The 24,740-nt window shown below is 39.1% G+C and overlaps 1 protein-coding gene across 2 annotated transcripts in view; it reads right to left on the bottom strand.

Annotated features, from left to right (window-relative positions):
* SLC44A3 (solute carrier family 44 member 3) overlaps positions 1–24,740 on the bottom strand; it is a 181,015-nt gene that overhangs the window by 18,893 nt on the left and 137,382 nt on the right. For both annotated transcript variants that reach the window (XM_063428333.1, XM_063428334.1), the window contains exon 12: positions 23,971–24,054. In XM_063428333.1, coding sequence (XP_063284403.1) covers positions 23,971–24,054 — 84 coding nt within the window. The remainder of the gene's footprint in view (positions 1–23,970; positions 24,055–24,740) is intronic.

Genomic DNA, 24,740 nt, shown 5'->3' with positions numbered 1-24,740 from the left:
TTCTTTAGTAGTGTATCTACTAAATAGTTTAAAATGATGTAAATGGCATGTTCTTTTAAAGGCCAAAGTGTCCCAACTGGTAGCAAGGTTGGCTTTTTATGACTTGTTTTCCTCCCCGAGTTTGGATATTTTGGCCTTAAATTTGAAATTCACTTTGAATTAATTTACAATGAAAGCTATAGTGAAATAACAGAAATAGTAGAGTTGGAAAACAATATACCACTTACCAAGTTGGGGTGTTTTCCAGCTCTGCTATTTTAGCTTACATAATCCATTCTAGCCTTTTTAAAGAAACCTCTAAATGATTTTCATAATTACAATGAGAACATTCTAAGACCAGACTGATCATTTATCGGAGTGAAATTTTACCAGGCTAATACAAAGCATGCTTGGGTGATAACAGCCTGGAACAGGGGACTCTTTTCATAAACCGCGATTATTTATTTCACGCATTCATATTCTCTTAATCACTTAAGGGCCAAACTAACCAAGTACCACACTTTCTGTGATGCTCAGTCAGCCTTTAACAAACACCCCCTCTGTCTCTACCCTCCCCCCTCCCCCCCTGCCCCTGATTATCCCCAATACAATGATTTTGTTGCCTTGCCAGCAGTACTGCATGGACTTGTAGTCTTATCAAATTAGGAAACATCTTCAAACACAAATGTCAGTTCCTGCTTGTACATGTCCACTTACCATGACATCCCGGGTGTGTATGGTTTTTATTCCAGCACATTGCCTTCCAAGTCACATTCAATTAAAGCTACTCTCTTAATAAGCCAATAATTTCTCTACAGTTTAGATTAGATTAACAAACGTTCAAGTCAGGTTGTTTACTGAACTTCGGGAACAATAACAACACTTCTATGATTTGAATGCTCTTTTTTGGATAAATAATGTAATAATGTCCAGTGGGGCTGGCTGCAGCACGGCGGGCAGTCGGGCTGGCAAGTTCAGAGTGGAGTTCTGATCCTCCTACTCCGCTCCCTCGCGCGCCTCTTAGTGAAGCCAGGGCAGGAGTGCCGTCATATTTCGGCTCCAGCATCACTGCGGTGCGCGCGAGGGAGCTGAGCAAGGAAGAGCTCAGGAGAAAGTGCTCCCTTGCCGCCTGCCTCCCACATAAGGTAGATGCCAGCCGGCAAGCTCCAGGGCCCCCCCAGCCAACAGAAAAAGCTGCCCCCCTGAAAGTGCGTCCAAGGCAAATGCCTTGTCAGCCTCGCAGTAGATACACCGCTGAGTGTACACATGGTTAAAGCAGCAGGATACTGATAGACTCCTTATTACCTTTGCAGCTGGCAATATAATTCATCTGCAGTGGTAATATGGAGCCAATAATTAGATTACATGGTTAACAGAAGCAACAATCTTTAAAGATTTAAGAAATATTAAAATCAGAATCAGATCAGTTCTCAGAGTCACTGCCCCAGTCCTGCAGTTTCGCAACTTTTAAACTAGCTGCAGCATGAGTGTCTCAGGTCTCAGCTGTAGAGTGGCTGAGCACTATAAACAAGATGGTGGGTATGGGTAGAAGGAGATTAAAAATATTAGTGACAGACAGCACAGTGCTCTGTGTCAGAAAGCTCCAATTCCCCTTGTTACCCTTTGGCTTCCATGGCTTTATATATATTAATTATGTATTGGAGTAAATGCCCTTGCTTAATCATCCATCAGGCAGTTACTTGGGTGAGAGAAAAATATATTATTATACACTTACAATTGGCAGGAGCCAGGACCTGCTGCTGATGTGCTCTGTGTTACTTTCAAGATGGCCTCTTGCTTCTTTCTCCTGAAGGCATTGTAAACCCACCCCCTGGTGCAATCATCCAATGATGGCCCCTGAACATTAAATAGCATGCCTCCACTCATGGCCAGCTGGCTCTGCTGCCCGAATGGCAACTCAATGGAAATTCCTTCTTAAAAGAGACTAGTCATGTGCAAACCCTATCTTTAATTTTTATTTCCATTATATATATATATTTCATTTCAATTTTATTTTTAATTTTAATATATTTTTTATTCATTTTTTTATTTCTTTATTCATTTTTTAATTTTTATTTTTCATATTTATTATTCATATTTATTTTTATTTTTATTTTCATTTTCATTTTCATTTTTATTTTTATTTTTATTCATTTTTTTCATTTTTATTTTTATTTTTATTTTTAAGTTTATTTCTATATATTCTTTCATATTTTATATATTTTTTTATTTTAATAAAACCCCTTTTCTCCATAAAATTCTAAATATAGGTAATGTGATATTCAATAAATCATCAGATCGGAAAATATAAAAGGATTTTATTCACCTTTAAGTAGAAAGAGACAGAAGTGCAATATAAATGGGTTTCACCAGCCACATTAATATTTATATGTATGTACATTAATATGTATATGTATGTATGGATACTGCATCACAGATGGATACTATATTTAATAGTGGCAATATAGACATCTGCTTTGCACTCTTTTCCCCTATCTTGTAAATACTGATTTCTTTCCATTAAATGAAACATGTATGAAATGTATGCAGAACGGATAACACATGTACCTATACAGATCTCATCATTAAGACAAATGTATCTGTAAGATTTATAAATATCGACTGTATTATAAGTATAGACCATATTGTAAATATAGAGGTTATTTCCATATCTCTTGCAAGTAGTGCCATCCAGAGTTTTTTTAATTGTTCTCCTCTCCCCCCGATTTCCTTTACCCATATGTTTTGAGCTAACACATCATTGCAAGAACGACTAACTAACGGCCGGGACCCATTTCCGGGTCGGTGGAACGCAAAATGAAACGCACACGTCGGACGCGATGACGTCACCAGGTTCAACAGCGTAACGTACGCGATGACGTCACCGGGTTCATTGCCGCGAAAAAGTGAATTGAAAGCCAGCTGATGGACGTTTACAACTCAAAAGGGGTGTATATAAGGACTGGGAGGGGGGATTGTATTTTATGCTGCTATTTTTCATTGCACTTTACTGCACCAAGTCCCTGAGGAAGTCCAGATTCGGGACGAAACGCGTAGGACGTATGGTGACAAGCTGTTTGTTTTTATATTTCAATGTAAGTCATTAAATACTTTTTTACTTTACTCTGGAAGTGCACTACATTTTTGTATATATCTTTCTCTTTTGAGATACATACATCTACTTTATGATGAACGTGTGAGGAGGGACAACACCACATTGGACACTGAAAGAAAAGATACTGCTTAAAGCTGTTTTAATTCTACGAATTTGTGAGTGACCATTTGTGATTACATACTAATATCTGTCCCACACACAGTTAAACGCTATGTTTCTCCATTGTGTCTGTATTTAGCAGATATTCCCCTACTCTATGTGTATATATCTATTGAAGACAAGAGGAAGTCTTCGGGGATCTACCGGGAAAACTTCACCTAAAAAATATTAAGGGAAGTCCTGGTTTGTTTTGAACTATTCATTTTTTCACTGGGTTGTGTTCACATATATTGTTGTTTTTGTAGTCATGTGCAAAACCTGCTGAAACATGGCAGCTTCCAAATCAGCACAATTTTTTCGGCATGCCGAGATGCTTTCAAGTATACTTCTTCAAACAGATACCAAGGAGGGAGGGGCACTGCAGAACTGAAGCCTATTACTGAATTAATGAGACACTCGTTTTTCCATTTTTTGTGGCTTACCACCCTTCCTCCAGAAAAATAATTTTAGTGTTTATAAAATACTGCAAATAATTTTCTTCCCCCACATAAAAACTGGTGAGGCGCTGCCACAAGTGCCCCAATGGACAAGCCTCCACTGGGTTTTAGTCATACTGTATTCTCAGCATACCCCAGGCTTTCCCACTTCATGTCTATATTGCGATATATTCACTAATGTTCTGCTCTATTAAAGTCATATACCGAATGCCTTTATAATATAATATTAGATTTAAATTAAGAAGAAAAAAAAATCACCACACTAGCTCTGTTGCATTGGTCAAACCATAAGAAAAATACACGAATGTCCAGAGGATTAAAACCCAATGGACACACAATTCCTTGTGAGTTCCTTGTGAAATATAGAGCTAATATAGCACTAGAAAAATACATACAATTAGATACATTTTATTTTATATTTAGAGAAAAAGTTATAACATAAACCCATTAAAAAGAGCCACAAACAAGTAAATGCTCTATAATAACAAGTGGGGGCAGACTCTGAAATAGACTGGATGGGATGTTGGCTGAGGATGATAGGGATGGGAGTTAGAAAACCTATAAAAGGTTTGAATATCAACTGCAGTAGACCTCTTGTGGCTATAATAAAAGGCAGTATAAAGAACTATAAATCAACACAACTATTATGAGTAAACTGTGTTGAATAAAATGTATCAAATGTAACAGTGTAATAACACAAACTGCTACCTTAAAAAATGTCAACCAAACATATATTTGTATATCACCTACAGTGAACCATTTGTGGCTATAAGAAAAGGCAATCGAAGAGCGCTATAGATCAAAACCGCTATTATGGGTAAACTGTATGAATCAAACGTTTCCAGTGTGACCGTGTTTCAGAACAGACTACTACAAAAAAATGTTACAGACTGTTTGACCTGCCTTATTGGTTTCTGTTTTTGTCTTATTACTGCCTTTGCTTATCTCTCATCTATGTTATAAGTTTAAAAATTTAAAAATAAAAAACTGGGAAGGACTGGTTAAAAGCTGATAGCCGCATTCCAGGATACGTTGGTGAAGTGAAGGTTTACTAGGAGGGATAGTTTAAGGTCATTCCAAATACGATGTGAACCATGCATATATAATGTAACAATATTCTGTATCGGCTCGTTTTGATATGCAATTATTGTAATGTTCTTCCTTGACATAAATAAAGAATTTATAAAAAAAAAAAAAAAATGTTACAGAGAATGTGTTATGAATGGCATCACTATAATTCATTATTGAAATAGGGACCCCCTCCCTTAACTTCCTAGACTGTTCATGGACTGTAACTGACACGTTTGAGATTAGCACAACTCTTTGATTCAGGTTGGGAAGCAGCCAGGAGAGTGATGGATAATTTCTGGCATCTCTTGACTCAAGACCCACATCTATCCAAAGTTATCTCCCCAAAATCTTCCTTGACAGCTAAAATGGGGATTTGCTGGTGCCTAATCACCTATTGACCCCAACTGTCAAGAAAAGCTGGATCTCTGTAGCTGGCACTTATCAGTGCAGTCACTGTGTGGCATGTCGATATATTCTAAAAGGATCGAAAACGATCACAGATTCTATGAACACACTCAAAATTCCTGTCAAGCAATTTTTCTAATTGCAACACTTCGAGAGTTATAGATCTTCTAACTTGTGAGTGTCCTCTTAAATATGTGGGAAAGACAATACGCCCATTTAAAAGTAGGATCATGGAAGATGTCCACTCTGTGACTTCCTCTAACCCCTTAGTGACCAGACCACTTTTCAATTTTCTTACCATTTAGGACCAAGGCTCTTTTTACATTTCTGCAGTGTTTGTGTTAAGCTGTAATTTTCCTATTACTCATTTACTGTACCCACACATATTATCAATACTGTTTTTCTCACTATTAAATGGTCTTTCTAAAGATACCATAATTTACTATAAAAATTTTTTTAAAAAAACACTCTCAAACTCTGTTGCGCATCTACAACCACGAAAAAACACCCATGCTAAATAGTTTCTAAATTTTGTCCTGAGTTTAGAAATACCCAATGTTAACATGTTCTTAGCTTTTCTTGGAAAGTTACAGGGCTATAAGTACAAGTAGCATTTTGCTATTTCCAAACCATTTTTTTTCAAAATTAACGCAAGTTACATTGTAACACTGATATCTGTCAGGAATCCCTGAATAACCCTTCACATGTATATATTTTTTAAAAGAAGACAACCTAAGGTATTAAACTTGGGGTATTTTGACTCTTTTCATGCAACCATTTTACCACCAATCAATGCCAAATAAAAAAAAAGAATAATAATAATTGGTGATTTTTTTTTTTACACACATAGCAACTTAAGAATACATGTACGGAGAACTTTGAGGGTTACTGCCAAAGAACACCCCAATGTGTGTTCCGCACCCCAATATGTGTTCCTGAGTACAATAATATCCCCCATGTATAGGTGTCTTGGGTTCTCTGGGGGCTAAAAGACCTTATTTGGAGGGTGCGCATTCTAGTTTTCCAACTTGGAATTTTCACAGCTGTTCATCGTGAACCCATGTCCTACTTGGGACATTTTTAAAGCCGGCCATTATGTGTTTATATAATTCGTGTGTGTGTGTATATATATACACACAATTTAATTTCCTATATATGTATAATATATTATAATTAAAGCATTTTATAATATATTATACATATATATGATTTCATTATAAGTGTATTTGAGATATATGTGTATATATCTCAAAGTACACTTATAATGAAATCATATATATGCATTATATATGTATAATATATTGTAAAATGCGTTAATTATTTTATAATATATGATACATATATAATATATGTATAACATTTAATTTAGCACCCTGGGGGACTGCCTAACAGCTCAGATAGTCCTAGAGTCTTATTGCAGCAATATGATCATGGTGATCAAATGGCCTTGGAGGGCCAGAGCTGCTGCAGGAGTACTGCTGGGGTCTCCGGCATTCCCCCCCGAATGTGATCGCCGGTCCAGGTAAGTCCAGGGCTCCTATTTGCAGTGAACATACTAGGTACGTCTGCGGTCCTTAACGACCGTTTGTCAGACGTACTCAGTATGTCCACAGTCCTTAAGGAGATATACATAGAATGACATTATATATATATATATATATATATATATATATATATATTTAAACTGTCAGTGATTTTAATATTGTGGCTGACTAGTGTAAATGTGTCTCTTGTTTGTTTACACCCAAGAACAAGTGTTTCAAAGGTGTATTCCAAACCTTATTTCTGTCTGTACCACTATGTGTTTTTGAAAACTTCACTATATTATTAAATATATTCAAATATATTTACATAATAATGAATACAAGATAAAGAACAAGGTGTCAGAGGGGAGGAGAGGATGTTGTGTATGATGACTATCTAGTTAAAGGAACACTATAGGGTCAGGAACACAAACATGTATTCCTGACCCTATAGTGTTTAACCCACCATTTAGGTGGCTTGCCCCCCCCCCCTCACCCCACTATAAAAGTGTCCTTAGAGGCAATGTAAACACTGCCTTTTCTATGAAAATGCAGTATTTGCATGAAAAAAAGCCTGAAGCAAACTATTATACTCACCATAACAACTACATTAAGCTGTAGTTGTTCTGGTGACTATAGTGTCCATTTGAACTTGTAAAACAAAAAGAAGTGTGTTGGAACATATGACCATACTTTTGACCTCTAAACTAGACCCAAGGGCTTTTAGCAAAACAGCGGATTACCAAAAATCGTAAACTTAGAAACCAGAAAAAAAAGGAATCTCCTACACGGTGTCGTATATAATGAATATATGAAAATATAAATGACATCTAAAGTGTCTAAAAATAAAATAACACTCAAAAAAGTCCTGTTAAAATGTGTAACATAAACCTTATATCAAACAATAACATAATGCAATCAAGTAACAGGAAAAAACAAAGCTCCAACAGCTGTAAACAATACAATAAATACATAAATATATCTCTTCTACAAGGTCCCAGAACATAAAACGATAAAAGGGTAATACTAGTAAATTTGATTGCATCAATACTAACTTTTGTTTGACATTAAAAGGACAGTGTAGGCACTATAACAATTTCATCTCTTTGAACTGGTAAGTGCCTGGAGTCCCGAGACACTGTCCCTTCATTCAGTGTTAAACCATTTTGAAACAGTTTAACACTCAATAAGGGTCCCTGGCCACCGACAGTCCGGCCCCTTCTAGTGGTGTAGCTAAAACAGAAATTTCACTCTTTCTTGAAGTCATACTCATTTATACTGTCATTTGGAGCTCTGACAGGCTGAAAACAATCAGTTGATACTCTCAACCAATCACAGCTGCTCATTGCTGCTCAGGCTAACACAAAGCAGCACAGAGGGGATTTGCTGCTGGGGACTCCAAGTTCGCATTAAATCTTAAAAATATTACAAACTGTTTAATACTGAATACAATTATGGCACCAGGAGATTCCAGACACTATTTTAATTTTAATAAAGTTTAGTTTAATAAACTAAAGTAGATGCAGTGCCTGCAGTGTCCTTTAAAGGGTCCCAATCTCTATGGTTCAATATCCTGGAAATATGCCTTCTAATATGTAAAGTCTTAAGAAAGGAAAAAAGGAGAGTGTAATAAAAAAACAGATACGGCTCATCCCTAGGTACACACAGTAGCTTCAACCAAAATATCTGCGCAAGTAACATATATTTAAACAGCAAACTAAATAGGGAGCTAAACTGTAGACTGTAGTAGTTATGGTGTTTGCAATGTTCCTTTAATAAGGTACAGATACAGGTCAGCGTTTTGAAAAGAGGCCTGGGCAGTATAATAATAGTTAGATACTTTTAACTGTAAAAAGGTTTCTTCACTAAAGAGTGCTCTACAGTGAGCTGGTAACTGAAAGCAAAATTCAGGATAAAATAGCCAAGCTGATACTATAGCATTGGAGAATTTGCCATATCAGCTATTTTGTCCCAAATTATATAAATCACTTTTTAATTCACTACAATTCACTGTTCAGTGATTAAACCATATACATTCGGTCACTGGATTCAATCAATGTTTCCAGGTTAAAAAAAAAAAACTATGGCACACAACTGTGTGTACTCTTTAATGCTTACAGATCACAACGCCAAATCTTTAGATTTCCTAGTATAGTCCATGGGTCGTCAACCTGGTCCCTACCGCCCACTAGTGGGCGTTTAGGATTCCAGGTGGGCGGTAGGGTGTTCAGCTGCCCAACAAGCTGAATCCTCCTTCCATCGAGTGGACGGGCAGGCGCGAGTGCACAAACGTGCACTTGTGAACTTGTGAGCACAAGAGAATGCGTGCACACAAACAAGAGAACACATGCATGCCAACGTGCGTGCCAACACAAGCGAGTGTAACATGTGGGAAGAGGAAGGGGAGGAGTGGGAGCTGATGCACGATAGCAGGGACAGGCAGAAGCAGAGCAGAGCACTTGTAAAATAGGAGAAAGAAAATAAGGCAGAAGAAGGAGAGAATTGTTGTTGGCTAATAATAATAAGTGGGCTAACTAGCTCAGCCTTACTTTTGGACATTGTCATAAGGAAGGTAAAAGAAAAGCATTAAAAAGGGTATAAAAAGGAAAATATCAAAAACAAATTAAAAAAAAGGGAAGAAAAATAGAAAAAGGGGATAAAATAAAGGAGGACAGAAAGCAGTGTTTAGAGTGGCTCATGTTTTGGCAAGTTAAGTTTTGTTATCTTATAAAATAAAAGAAAGAAAGAAAGAAGGAAAATAAGTAAAGGAAGGAGGAGGAGAGAATAAAGAGAAAGGGAAAAAGAGACCCCTGATACATTGATATAATATAAGGAAGGTAAAGAAGAAGAAGACAGGAAAAGTAGCAAAATAAAGGGGAATTTCTTTTTATGGTGACACGTAATAAAAACTGGCACCTAATACAGCGTTGTTTTGGGTGTTTGTAAGAAAAGGGAAAAGGGGGGGGGGGGGGGGGAGGAAAGCACTGAGAAAATCAAAACGTGATAAGAGTAAAAGTAGTTGTTAAATTGTGCAACAAATTTAGAACCCACGTCTGAAAAAAAAGAAATATGCTCGTGGCTATTTACCAGAGTATCTGAAGACACCTGCGCTAAAAAGTTCGAGTTACTGCAGCACTGGTGGGCGGTAAGGAAATTTTACCATCAAGAAAGATGCATTAGTGCGCGGTTGACTACCCTCTTTAATTTAAAGGGACACTATAGTCACTATAGTTTAATTTAAAGGGATACTACAGCTTATTGAGTTTGTTCTGGTGAGTATAATCAGTCCCTTCAGGCCTTTTGCAATTACCACTGTCTTTTCAGAGAAAATGCAGTGTTTACATTACAGCCTAGTGACTACTCCACTGGCCACTCCTTAGATTGTTACTAGAGTTGCTTCCTGGGGACATGGAGACACTGAACCTTCCTCATATAGATGCATTGATTCAATGCATCTCTACAAGGAGATGCTGTTGGTCAGGGCTGTGTTTGGTTTTCTGGCAATGCCTCTGATCTGCCTTCTTGACAGTCTCAGCCAATCCAATGCTTTCCTATGGGAAAGCATTGTGATTGTCATAGAGAATCACTTCTGATGATGGCAGCCAAGTAGGCAGATCGGGGGCAAAGTCAGGAAATGCAGACTGTAATAAAGGTAAGTTTTTAATATATTTAAGGGGGCAAAAGGGGCTAGATTATGTTTATATTTACACTATAGGGTCGGGAATACATGTCTGTGTTCCTGACCCTATAGTGTTCCTTTAAATAACAATAAAGGCAGGACTTGGTAAACCCATGGAAACAGGTCACCTAAAATGCCCTGTCTAGTATACTGTAAATAAGAAAAATACAAATCAGCTCTAGCCCTGTATTTTTATTTTTTCTACACATACAGGTTATGGTTAAAGGTTAAAGAGTTTAGGGTCAGATGCTGGCTAAACCTGTCTTTCACTCACGGATCATTATACTAGGGATCGGTACATATAATCTGTTCATTTTTTGTTTTGATTTTAAAAGTCGATGTAGGGGTCATATGTAAGTAAACACTGTTATATAAGGGTCATATGAGTTCTGAAAATGTGGTGGGTGTCACATGAGTGATGCATGTAATGTGGGTAATTTATATGCATACATACAAAAATTACTGCATGTGATTTGTGAATAAATGATAGGAACAATTTCAGTGCCATGTGGCAGAGTGTCTGGCCCCTAAATAAGAGTGCTAACAACTAGAACCAGGCAGAATGTATTATCTCCTGAATGGTTGTTGTGTAGACAATGCATCTCAGCAGAAAAATATAGCCAGTTTTTCACAGTTCTAATCTTTACAATATTGTTTTAAAATATAGAATAAACTGCAATAAATGTAATCACATTCCAGTAATATAGCTGGCCCCCACTAACTCAATTCAACTCTGTGAATGTCAAGGTTTTATTTATGAGGCATATGACTGAAACAGATTAGTTAAAAATTGATGTGGAGAGGAACATATGCAATTATATAACCTCACCTGAGAGATAACTCCAATGTAGGCTCTGGGATAAAAGATTTAATTTAAAAAACAAAGGGAGGAATCCTGACAGTACTGATACCGACTGGCTAAACTATTTTTGTTACAACTGCTGCATGTTCATATAAGACTAATGGCCTGGGCATTAACTTTTTAAAGAACCTACTTAAAGGATCACTGTAAGCACCATAACCACAACAGTGTTTTGTAGTGCTTATGGTGCTTTAAGTGCAATCCCTTCTGCTTTTGTGAAACCCTTGTAAAGTGGCACTCAAAATCTACCCTTTCTGCATTTGCCATTATAATGTGATATTTTCACTTGCATTATCTGTAATAACCTGTTCATTTTTTTTTTTTTTTTACTGTGGTTGCAGGCTATAAGCAAGTCCCTGTAGTTGCTGTCTGGTAGACAGCCACTAGAGGCGGAGTTAACTCTCAGAGGTAATTACTGCAGTTTCTTAAAAACTGCAATAATTACATTTGCAGGGTTAAAGGACCTGGGACAGTGCACCCAGACCACATCAGTGAGCTGAAGTGGTCTGGGTGCCAATTGTGTCCCTTTAATGAAATTGTCAACTTGATTGAAGAAGATTTAAGCTTCTTTTTGATTACTATTATTAATAATATACTTTGTTTATTTCCAAATATTGTGATTTTCAACTAATTCAACCATCAACATATTTACAATATTGCATTTGATTAATCTATACTTCTACCGTAATCCTTACTTACCATTTTTATTAATAAACAAAAACCACCAAAATAATACTATTGAATATGTACAGTTTTTATTCAGTGTGTGTACGGCTTTGTAACTTCTTTGAAACTCATCATTACTTTTGGCCATGCAATCCATGGATCTCATTCAGAGGAAATATAAAGCTGTCGCTACAATCATACTTCTAAAGATACAAAAAGCAAAACATTAATCTATGCCACCTCATTTATGCTTCATGTATGTTTAACTTAAGAAATACGTATTAAAAAAAAAAAAAAAAAAAAAAAGATTAGTTAACTGCTGACCAATAGGCTGGTTATCATCCCTATTTTATGTTTTTTTTTTTTAAATTCTTTATTTTGATTCTGCATGAGGTAACAACAGGCTTGTAGAGCCACAACAGCTGCTACAGGCTTTTTCATAATATTGTAGTATTTTAAAGTGTGGCAGATTAAACAGCACATTTTACTTTTAGGAAAACATGAGAGTAACTAACTACATAACATCGATGAGTTGGTTTAGACATGCTAAGCTAGACAAGCTTATCCCTATTTTATGTTATGCCTTTTTCCACATATGAAATACAATTATAGTTTAGTAAAACAGCATTTCGCCCTTGACCTTAGAACTTATTAAATGTCAGAAGTTTAGGAAATGCTGAGGGCTTAGCAGCAGCCAACTAAGACTTTCCTAGTAGAGGGATTTTTTTTTGACACAGCTTGCTGGTCTAGAATAATTGTTCCTTTGTGTGACAGCTGAATTCCTTGCTCAGTTTAAAGATCCACTGTAACAAAATGAGTCAGAGTCGAAAATGAAAACCATAGCAACAAAAGCTTGAAAAATAACCAATGGCTAAGTAGAAGAATTCTATTTTTTCTTGGAATTGACTGGAGAACCTCTCGTGATGATCTAGATCAGGGGTAGGCAACGGTACCAAGATCTTAAAGCTCCTTGGCCTGCTGGCACAGTGAGCACGGACCCCACCTCTGAACTACCCTTTTAACTTAGGGAGAGGTTTGGTGCCTTGTATATTTCCTAACAGATGTGAAGTTTGACAGTTTTAACTCCATAATTCATCATGCTTACTGTCTCTTATTTGTTGAAGACATTTCTCTGCATGCACATCTTCAAAACGTGCTAATTTCAGAATTTTAAAAAAACCATTTACAATCTGTATCAAAATCAAGAGGTGGACCAACCGATATCTCATTTCCGTTGCTGTTAATTTCACTTGGCTCTCTCAGTTCTTACATGCCACTAGATCCTCTTCACAGATTACTTTTACCACTAAACTGGTTCACGTGTTGCAGGATAAAACTTACCAGGAAAGGTTAAAGGAACTTAACATGTATAGCTTGGAGGAAAGAAGAGACAGGGGGATATGATAGAAACATTTAAATACATAAAGGGAATCAACACAGTAAAGGAGGAGGCCATATTTAAAGGAAGAAAAACAACCCCAACAAGAGGACATAGTCTTAAATTAGAGGGGCAAAGGGTTAAAAATAATATCAGGAAGTATTACTTTACAGAGTGGGTAGTGGATGCGTGAAATAGCCTTCCAGCTGAAGTGCTGGAGGTTAACACAGTTAAGGAGTTTAAGCATGCCTGGTTATGGGAAATGAATTGTTTAACCTATGAAATGGTTCTCATCTGACGTCACATTCTATGTTTCTATATCCCTAGAGCTGAGTTCCTTTTGTAAGTGTCTGGCACTGGAGGGCATATTCATTTCCTCTGCCTGAGGATGTGCTAAGCACTGCATGCTGCAGTACACATTTAAACTGCATGAATGCCGTTCTGAGCAATGATATGTAATTTCTATAGCCTGGGCAAATGTAAAACATCTAACACTGCATGAGTTAAAGTTATCACGTTGTAGAGTTTATATTTTACTAATATAGGTCATTTTGTAGCATGTCTGGGAGAGCAGCAAATGACAGTCTTATTCCCAAATATTCCCAAAACACTTTCAAACTTTGCCATGCATAATGAAGAATTTGTAACTGTCCTAAAAAATATGAAGCCCCACAGCAGAAGCTTGACTGAGTAACGGGACACTGTGTGCCAGTACTAATTCCAACTTCTAAAATGTTTTCCATGCTATAGGTTGAGTGAGGATAAGGTATGAAAGAATGGGGCCTTAAAGGAGCACTATAGTGCCACAAAACAAACTTGTTTACCTGGCACTATAGGGTTATTAGGCCCTACACCCCCCTCAGGGCTCCCCTCCTGCTGTACTGAAGGGGATGAAACCCCTTCAGCCACTTACCTTAATCCAGTGCCGGGCTCCTTCGGTGCTGGTGACCTCTCCTCCCACTGCCGATGTCAGCTCCGAATGCGCATGCGGGGCCAGACCCGCGCGCACATTCAAACCACCCATAGGAAAGCATTACTCAATGCTTTCCTATGGACGTCAGCGTGTCCTCAAGTGGCTGGATTAACCCTCAATGTAAACATAGCAGTTTCTCTGCAACTGCTATGTTTACAGCTGCAGGGTTAAAGCTAGGGGGACCTGGCACCCAGACCACTTCATTGAGCTGAAGTGGTCTGGGTGCCTATAGTGGTCCTTTAACCCCTTAAGGACACATGACATGTGTGACATGTCATGATTCCCTTTTATTCCAGAAGTTTGGTCCTTAAGGGGTTAAGGATGTGGTGAAGGGGCCTGAAACATATGAGTGATGAAATGATTTTAAAAATGTAAAACTTTTCATGTTCTTTTGATTACAGAAAACTGTATTTAACCCCTTCAGGACAGAGTCAATAGTGCACGTTCAGATCAAAACAAAACGTAAACAAAAACTGGAATTTGCGCTATATGTCTGTTCAACCGTAATTCACCGCTGTCACATTAAGTGCACCCACATTTATTATATATAATTTTGTTCAGGAGAAACAGGGCTTTAATTTATCATTAACTATTCATATATGGAAAATAATTTATTATGAATACAATTTAAAAAAATGTGCGAAAATAAGATTTTTTTTAAATTTGTATTTCCGTCTGACATTTTTGCTGTGAATGTCATAATACTGTTAGGATTTACTGCAAAAAAAAAAAATGCACATATTTGTAAACAGCGATGTCTCACGAGTACAACAGTATCCCCCATTAACAGGTTTTATGGTGTTTTGGAAAGTTACAGGGTCAAATATAGAACGTTCCATTTTCAAATTGAAATTTGCCAGATTAGTAATGTTACCTTTGAGACGGTGTGGTAGCCCAGGAATGAGAATTACCCCCATAATGGCATACCATTTGAAAAAGTAGACAACCCAAGGTAATGAAAGTGGGGTATGTTTAGTCTTTTTTTAGTAGCCACTTAGTCACAACACTGGCCAAATTTAGCGTTCATATTTGTTTTTGTGTGAAAAAAGCAAAAAACTAATATTTGGCCAGTGTTTGTGACTAAGTGGCTACTAAGAAAGACTGGACATACCCCACTTGCAATACCTTGGGTTGTCTACTTTTGCAAATGGTATGCCATCATGGGGGTAATTCTCATTCCTGGGCTACCATACGCTCTCAAAGGCAACATAACCAATCTGGCAAATTTCAATGTCAAAAAAATGAAATGCAAGCCTTATATGTGACTCTCTAACTTTCCAAAACATCATAAAACCTGTACATGGGGGGTACTGATATTCTCGGGAGACTTTACTAAACAAAAATATTAGTGTTTTAAAACAGTAAAACATATTACAACAATAATATAGTTCATAAAAGTGCCGTTTGTTTGCAAAAAATGCAAAAAAATTCACTTTTACTTAAAATATCATCGTTGTAATACAATTCACCAGTTTGAAACACTAATATTTAAGTTCAGGGAAGTCTCCTGAGTAAAACAGTACCCCCTATGTACAGGTTTTATGGTGTCTTGGAGAGTTACAGGGTCAAATATAGTGCTTGTGAATTAAATTCTCTGAAGGGGTTAAAATATACTTTGTATGATGTTACATATATATAATATGTATATAATATATATACATATATTATATATATATATATAAATACATTTCTATTTTATTTTAAAACTTGTCTAACAATTTTTTTTTTTACTTTCCCACCAGCAGGGGGACTGCCTGACATTTCAGAAAGTCCCCCTGCTGGCAGATCAGCAGCCAGCTATAGGGGGCCATGTGATCGCTCTTTGAGAGCGATCACATGGCCCCCGGGGGCCTCATTTGCCGGGGGAGGGCTGCCTGGGCTGTCAGGCAGCCCTCCAGAAGAGGATCACGACGGAGGTGAGTATATTTCAGCTCCAGGGGCTCAAAGCCGTTACTGCGTTCTATGCCGCCGCAACGGCTTTAAAGCCCACTTAATGAGGGACGGCATAGAACGCCGTAACGGCATTAACGGGTTAAGTTAAATCATTAAGTCAAATAAATGCACAGCAAGTGGAGGGCAGAAGCTGCAGTAACAATGAACCCTCTGAAGTTACGATTTCACCCTGTGTTAAATTCCCAGCAGTTCTCACTTCAGTGACCAACCCTTTATATGTGTGTACATGTGTTTCACACGTATTGCTTAGGGAGTCAGTGACATCATGCACATGTCATAGTGAGTTACATCATAATGACCAGAAACTGCACAAGCAGCTGGAATGGTAAGGTAAAGCTATTTGCAACAATATTAACTCACCCAAACAATGTACTCAAATAGGAAGCTTGTGTTAAATTAATATTTGGGCTATATTAACTTGCAGAGTTAAAAAAATTATATAGGTGGGGGTAAGAGGTTTTGCCCAACTTTAAGCTAGAGTCTGTATTACTTACAGGATATGCCCAGGAGGAATTAATGGGTTATACAAAGCAGAACAGGAAGCACAGCGAGCAAAAATAAATGTATTTTCAAATCTATAACAAATGGAAATGTGAAAGATTGAAAGAGTTGTGTTGAGCTACTGGAGGTGTATTGTAGTTGTAAACATGAAGTAAACTCATGAACCCCACTCTGTCTTGCAGAAACATGCTAAAATTCTATAATTATTCATCTGTGCACCTCTGGCACACAACAACAACTGAATTAGCCTATATCTACTTTTGCACTGAATGAAACACTTCTAAACATTGTTTCCTTGGGCAATATTGCTAATATTGTGATGTCAGTATCAGACATCTATGACTTCATTAAATATACTTTTATGCCTACACCATGACCACAATGTCTCTAAATATAATCAGTCTATTTCACCAGACCACATAAAAAGATTTATCACGTGGATTATTATCCAATCAACAAAAACAAGTCACATTACGACAATGCCTGAACTGGAGACAGATCAGTAGTAGACCGTGAGAACAGATGAAAGGAAAGTTAAGTAAAAAACAGGACTCTATGTGTATTGGGTGTTAGGTTTGTTGCTACCACATGGGAAATAAGCTTCTATAGCATTAAATAAGTGCATTTTGTTTTTTTTTATTTTGAACAGAGAGCAAACTAGCTGATATAGACTTCTTCATAGCCTCTTCCAAAATGCAGTCCACAACAGTGGGAGTGACAAAGGTTAGCCACTGCACTGTCCTATTCTAATTGTATTATGTTAATGACAGAATATCAAATAAACATATGTAACAGTGTATTGTGTGATCATTTTGAATTTCAAATGATCTTCTAAATCGTTGTAACAACAAAAAATAAAGTTTTGTATACATTTAGCAGAGAAGCATGGTGGGTAAATCTTTTAAAGGGACACTATAGTCACCTGAACAACTTCAGCTTAATGAGGTTGTTCAGGTGAGTGCTACAGCTCCCTGCAGCCTTTTTCTTGTAAGCACTGTATTTTCTGAGAAAATGCAGTGTTTACATTGGAAGCTTGGAACACCTCTTGTTGCAGTCAATCAGACGGCCACCAGAGGGACTTCCGAGTTCAGAGGCCCTAAAAAGGCCTCACGTCTGACGTATTCATGCATGGGTGAATACTTCAGACGGGCTATTAGCACACAAAGCACTGTGAACGCGCTTTGTGTGCTGAGGCTGTCAGCTCTGCTGTGGAAGTGGCTAGAGCTGACAGCTGAAGCCCGAAGAGGAGGACCCACAGGGACTCTTTCTGGCCACTATAGACCTACTCTCCTCCCCCCCCCCACCGGCTCCCACCCCTGGGCGGCGGGTGGGGGCCATGAAGATAATGAGGGGGGGACCTACTGTACTCCCCCTCTCCAGCCCCCACCCCTGTGCGGCAGGTGGGGGCCCTAAAAATAACAAAATTGGGGGGAACCTACTGTCCCCCAACCCATGAGCGGTGGGTGGGGGCCCTAAAATGAAAACTAAGGGGGGGACCTACTGTCCCCCCGGCCCCCACCCCTGTGCGGCGGGTGGGGGCCCTAAAAATAACAATAGGGGGACCTACTGTCCCCCCCCGGCCCCCACCCCTGTGCGGCGGGTGGGGGCCCTAAAAATAACAATAGGGGGGGACCTACTGTCCCCCCCCCCGGCTCCCACCCCTATGCGGCGGGTGGGGGCCCTAAAAATAACAATAGGGGGGGACCTACTGTCCAACCCGGCCCCCACCCCTGTGCGGCGGGTGGGGGCCCTAAAAATAACAATGGGGGGGGACCTACTGTCCCACCCCGGCCCCCACCCCTGAGCGGTGGGTGGGGGCCCTAAATACAAAGGGGGGGACCCTAGTCACCCCTCCCCCCCCCCTCCCACAAAAAATAATATCTCCGTACCTACCCCCCTCACCCTAAAAAAAATGAGGGGGGGACCTTTAACTAAAAACCTGTTTTAAAAAAAAAAAAAAAAAAAAAGAGAGATAAAAACAACTTACCATTCGATGTTTTCTTTCTTCTAAAATCTTCTTTCTTCAGCCCCCAAAAAGGCCAAATAAAAAACCATAATAACCGACGCAATTAAAAAAAAACAAGCGCAAAAAAAAAAATCCATCTTCACGCATGGAGGGCTCCGCGCAGACTGAGCTCTGCAGGGCTGGGGAAGGCTTATAAAGCCTTGCCACACCCTGCAATTAGGCTAAGAACACTCTGATTGGCTGGTTTAAGCCAATCAGAGTGCTCTTTGTCATTTTACACAGCGTGGGGAAATTCCAAAGAACTTTCCCACGCTTGTAAAATGACACAGAGCACTGTGATTGGATGGCTTGAAATCTCTATATATAGTGTTTGGATAAGGGGGGGGGGGGGCGGGTATAGAAAGCGAGCTGAGCTGTCAGTCAGACAGCTCAGCTCGCGAACGCGCATTCCGCGCACATGCGCGGTAAAGCGCCGAGTGTCTTCATAGGGCGGCTGTCAATGCCGCTCTATGAAGAACGCGATTGGTGCAGCGCGAAGCTGTGCATGCGCACCACATCGCGACGACGCTTCTCTCAGAGAAGTGTCCTATTGGGCCCCGCGATTCCGTCATTTTGACGAAAAAGGGGGCGCGGCATGGCTGGGAGCTCGGCGCTGGAATGGAGGTAAGTTTTTAATATAAAAAACGCTCCGAAAATTATTTTTATTAAATGAAAGTTCATATAAAAGCAAGAAGGAAGGCTGGGGGACCTGTCTTTCTTGCTTCTATATGTTGACTATAGAGTCCCTTTAACCCCTTAAGGACACATGACATGTGTGACATGTCATGATTCCCTTTTATTCCAGAAGTTTGGTGGAGACTACATTTTTTTTTCAATAATGCTGAGCCTATCTGAGTCTGGATAAGAATAATGGGATATGTACACAAACATTTACAGTGCCAATGCTATTCATTTATGTGGCCTATATGCCTCTTGTTTGTGGGCCAACATTTGTAGTGATTTGTGAGTGCCCCTATGTTCCTATTCATATCTTTATAATATACATTCACTGATATTCATAATTTCTGATGTATGGTTTCATTACAAATAACTAAAGAAAAATGAAGGGTGCTGCTTCACCTTTAAATGGGTCTGACTGCATTCTCAGTCTAGCACTGTACACACATGTTTGAGAACTGTAATTTAGTGGCACATCTAATATTTATGGTGAACAAGGTAACTTTGCTTTCATAAACAATAGCTAGTATGTTTCTTTTGCAATTCTAAAAATATCTGAAACACTTCAAATTGGAGGTAGACAGTTTTCTATAGCTTTTGCTACATAAACAGGTCTTTAGAATGTCTGAGAAAAGCAAGGTCAGAAATCAAGTTTTAAGTTACATACATGCAGCACCTGATCCTTTAATAGATTATATATATGCCTCTAAGCCTTTGCTCATGAAGAGGTAAGCAAGCGATTGTACATGGTAATAAATGTTAACAGTGTAGGATGCTATATGTGAAAATCCAAATTCTACATTATATGTGGAGAGCTGACATTCTTCAACTAAAAATTAGGAATTTCTCTATTGATGAAGTAAAAGTATGACCCTCAAACCTTTCTTAATTAAAATGTTATTTTTATAAAAAAAATTGTAGCTGTTACCGTGTGAAGGTGTGACGAGAATGACAATATTTGGCTTGTGAGGTGGTGAATGGATAGATGGGTGTTTCTTAGCGAGAGAGCAAAGATGTTTGACGGTGAATAGCGACTGAGTAAATGTGCTAGAAAGGGCCCCCAAGTGTGAATGGAGAGGTACGAGAGGGTGTGCAGTGTGGGTGTCCAGGAGAAAGAGAGTGATGTTAGGTATGAATGGTGAGTTGTATAGAAGTGAGGATGCCCTGCCTGAAAACTATAGGCCTATATCTTTAATCAACCATGATATGACGATTTTAGCTAGGATACAGACGGATAGGCTCAACCCGCTACTTAACTCTCTCTCATACATGCGGACCAGGTTGGCTTCATCCAGGGGAGGCAGTTGTTCGAAAACACCAGGAGAAATGTAGATCTAATATGGAGACAAGTAGCAATGGGCACTTCCATATTGGTCTTTTCGATAGATGCCGAAAAGGCTTTCGATAGGGTCCGGTGGCAGTACCTGTTCGCATATTGACACATTTAGACTTCCCAGATGAATGTATTACACCTAACAAGGCAATGTACCATAACGTGCGAGCACTAGTTTTACAGGGGCCCCGCTACGCCCATTTAGGCTGTACAACGGCACCAGACAGGGGTGCCCCCTCTCCCCCCTTCTGTTTGTGCTTGCATTACAGCCCCTCTTGCAAGCGAAAAGAAGGCACCCGGACATTAATGGGGTTAGGGTAGGAGACAAGGAATTTACGGTTTTGTCATACGCGGCAGATGTCCTCCTGACACTCACGAACCCAACTGAGTCTATGGGCACGCTCCAGGACTTAATAACACAATACAGGGAGCTGTCCGGGTATAAGGCGAACCTCCACAAATCCAGCGCATTGCCGGTTGGCATGATGGGGGCAGAAACAGAACGGTTACGGGACACTTTCCAAGTGAGACTGGAAAAGGATACCCTGAAGTACCTGGGAATACAATTGATGGCAGATCTGGAATGTTTACATTCAGCTAATTACAACCCCCTTATACAGACGTTAATGAAGGATCTCGAAAAGTGGACAGACAAACCAATATCGTGGGTTGGACGAATACACACTGTTAAGATGAACATCCTCCCACGTATATTGTTTATGTTTCAGGCTCTACCCATCCGCCTCACCAGAGCACAATTGATACCATTGCAACGAACAATAGGGAACTTCATCTGGCAGAACAAAAGAACCGAATCTCCAGGCAGGTGCTATATAGACGCAAAGACAGAGGTGGTTTGGGCCTCATGAATATATATTTTTACTATCTCGCAGATCAACTGGCACAAGTGGTTATGTGGCATTCCCCACTGGATGAGAGGAGATGGGTCGAGGTCAAGTCCCTGATGATGGGCGCCGACATCCCTCAGTTCATAATGTGGGTTCCTAGAGAACACAGATCCGAGATACAGGCAACCTGTCCAGCGATTCTTAATTCTCTAAGACTTTGGGATGTGACCAAGGCAAAATACGGACTGGCCTCATCGCCCTCCCTTTTAATCCCACTGTTTCGAAACAGGGAATTTGCCCCAGGTATGACTGCGAGGAATTTCCGTAACATAAAGAAAACTGGCTTACAGAGACTCTGCCACTTGTTCCGCAACGGAACGATAGAGGGCTTTGACAAGCTTCAACAACATCAACACTTTACACTGGCCGATTTTTTCCGTTATATCCAGCTGCGGGATTTTGCTAGACGACCGCATATTAAAGCAGCAGCTCTGGGACCACTTACCTTCTACGAATGGCTGTGCTCGGCGGACACGGCACCCAAGGGACTCATCACAATACTTTACTCTCACCATTGTGCTGAGAATAAGGAATGTGGTAGGTTGGCATTTGCGGATTAGTGGGAGGCGGACCTGGGAGAGGCGTTGGAGGTCAGCGAATGGCAGGAGATTTGAGAAGCAAATAAAAACGTTTCGATATGTGGAACATTTCAGGAACGGGAGTGGAAGACCATGTTCAGGTGGTATACTACGCCCGTTAAGCTGTTTAGGATGCATAAAATGGATACGGATAGCTGTTGGAGGGGATGCGGAGCTAAGGGAACATATCTCCACATGTGGTGGGAATGCCTGAATATACTCGGCTTCTGGAAGTCGGTGGAGAATCTAATGCAACAGATCTATGATAGTCCCCTAAAACTGGACCCATGGGTGTACCTTTTAAATAGATCACTAGAGGGATGGACCAGATGATTACAAAAATTGGTACATAAAGTTACTTTAAGCGCAAGAAGAGAGATAGCGGCCGCTTGGCTGAGGTCGGAGGGCCAGAGGTTCTCGGGAGTAAAGTCTAGGATTAGAGAAAGCAAATTGATGGACGATCTGACAGCTAGGGTGCGGGGTACCTCAGCTTCCTTCCATAAGATATGGGAACCATGGGACAATAATAGGGAGCACGGGAGAAGAGTAGGGGAGTAGCCCACTGATGGATGGGAGTGGGGTTCCATCCCCCCCCCCCCCATGCCCTTCTCTTTCTCTTTTTTCCTCTTTCTCCTATATCTCTTTTTTTCTACCATTGAACTCAAGGGATTAATCTATGATCAGGCTGGTCAAGATCAAAACAGAAAGGATGAGTCCATAGAGAATTTAGAAGAACCTTTTTTTGATACAATATGTTTTGTATTATGAAGTGCCTGACAAAAAAATGTAAAATACCCGGTAGGCAGCAGAAAGTAATGCACTGCCATAAGCAAATTGGTACTAGATTCATGTTTTAGTAATGCAGAATATTTTGATGTATATTTCGGAATGAAGGCTTCTGCGTAAGCCAGAATGTTATTTTTGCCCTGCTGTACATGCCATGTGAAAAAAAAAGAATTAAAAAAAAAGAAGTGAGGATGCATAACGGCAGCGTTATTAACGGTTAGAATTGTATAAACCACGACATACTCGCTTTGTATTGATGGAATATGAGAGCTTATTTACTTTCAAAATGTGTGGATAACCTGTTATTGCTGACCTTAATTTATTCCACATCATAAATAAAGAATTTTAAAAATCCAAAAAATGTAATTAAAAAAATCAATCAACTCAAAGATAGAGGTCCTTGGCCACTGAGTTTAATCTTTTGTCTGATATGATTCCACAAATTGACCTATGTTATTGAAGTATCTTTCAGTCATTGACACACAATCATAGAGCAATTAATATTTTTATAATTTTTGAGATGCAGGTTGTTGTTGCATGCCTCATTGTTACGGACAACATATCTTAACTAGATTATGTTAATCTGTAGTCTCTGCCATTAATGTTTTCTGGTTATTTTATTCACTGGGATTCAAGAGTGTGCATTCCATTCTAGGACTTACTTTAAAAAGTGGTTTTGATTATAACCCATCAGTGAATAGTTTACTCCATAATGCTTGCGCTAAGTAGTGTTTTGGGGTAGAGATAATAACAAACTTAAATGGCCCATTTCATTGTGCACAATTCCCAGTTTAATTGATACACCTATTAGTATACATACCTAACAGATATTTGGGTAAATACAAAAATAAAAACTATTGTATGATCACAATCTACAATGTCTCTATGTGCAAGTTAGCTCAGATTTAGTTTTTTTCAAAGTTTACATGAAATCAGAGTCACAAGTCAGACCTTAAATTACTAAATAAGAATGTATCATACCTGATTTAAACATCTCAGCCACTTTTCAAGGCACCAAAAACCACAGGAACAGCATCGGGACGTACACTTGGCACACGCATTGTCCTGTAAAACATATACAACTGTAAATTAGGCAAATAATTTAATTTCAGCCCTACAGATACAAATACGACAGGCCTGTGACACATATGGAACAGACAATTTCCATCACACCCTTTCTTGTGATGCACAACTGTTTTTGAAGCAAAGATTGATGAACTGAATGTTTTTCTCACCAAGCAGAACATGTTGCTTTGGAAGGAAAACAAATGGTTGAACAGCTGCAGGAATCTGTGGAGCAATAACCTCAGTGAGCCCGCCAACAGGAAATAGCACTGTCATTGCTTTTTACTATAGGCGAAATTCAAATGGTACGCACACTTTTTAATTATTTGGAATTGAATTCATGTGAATGACCAAAACTGAGAAAATGTCAAGATGATTACTTAAGACAAGAGTTTGGACTGAAATGTCAGTGTGACTTTGGGAAAAAAAATAGCTGGCACATCTCCTGTATAATGTGATTACTGCGTTTATAGCGGAGCATCATGGAAAATGTAGTCCACAACAGCTGTATTTCCAAATGTTAGCCATCACTGTGTGTGTATATTGCTTTAGGTCTATATCAGCCACAATCATCATTTTCCATACCTGTTTAAAAGCTGTGAAATATTTCTCCCTTACCCATTCTGTAGGTCTGTGGTTTCATCACAACTACTGCACACTCACCCCCCTCTCCCCCCCTCCCAGAT

Source organism: Pelobates fuscus, chromosome 7 (genome assembly GCF_036172605.1).
Source record: "Pelobates fuscus isolate aPelFus1 chromosome 7, aPelFus1.pri, whole genome shotgun sequence".
Classification (NCBI taxonomy): domain Eukaryota; kingdom Metazoa; phylum Chordata; class Amphibia; order Anura; family Pelobatidae; genus Pelobates; species Pelobates fuscus.
Note: the sequence above shows the minus strand (reverse complement) of the source record. Positions and strands in the feature narration are given on the sequence as shown.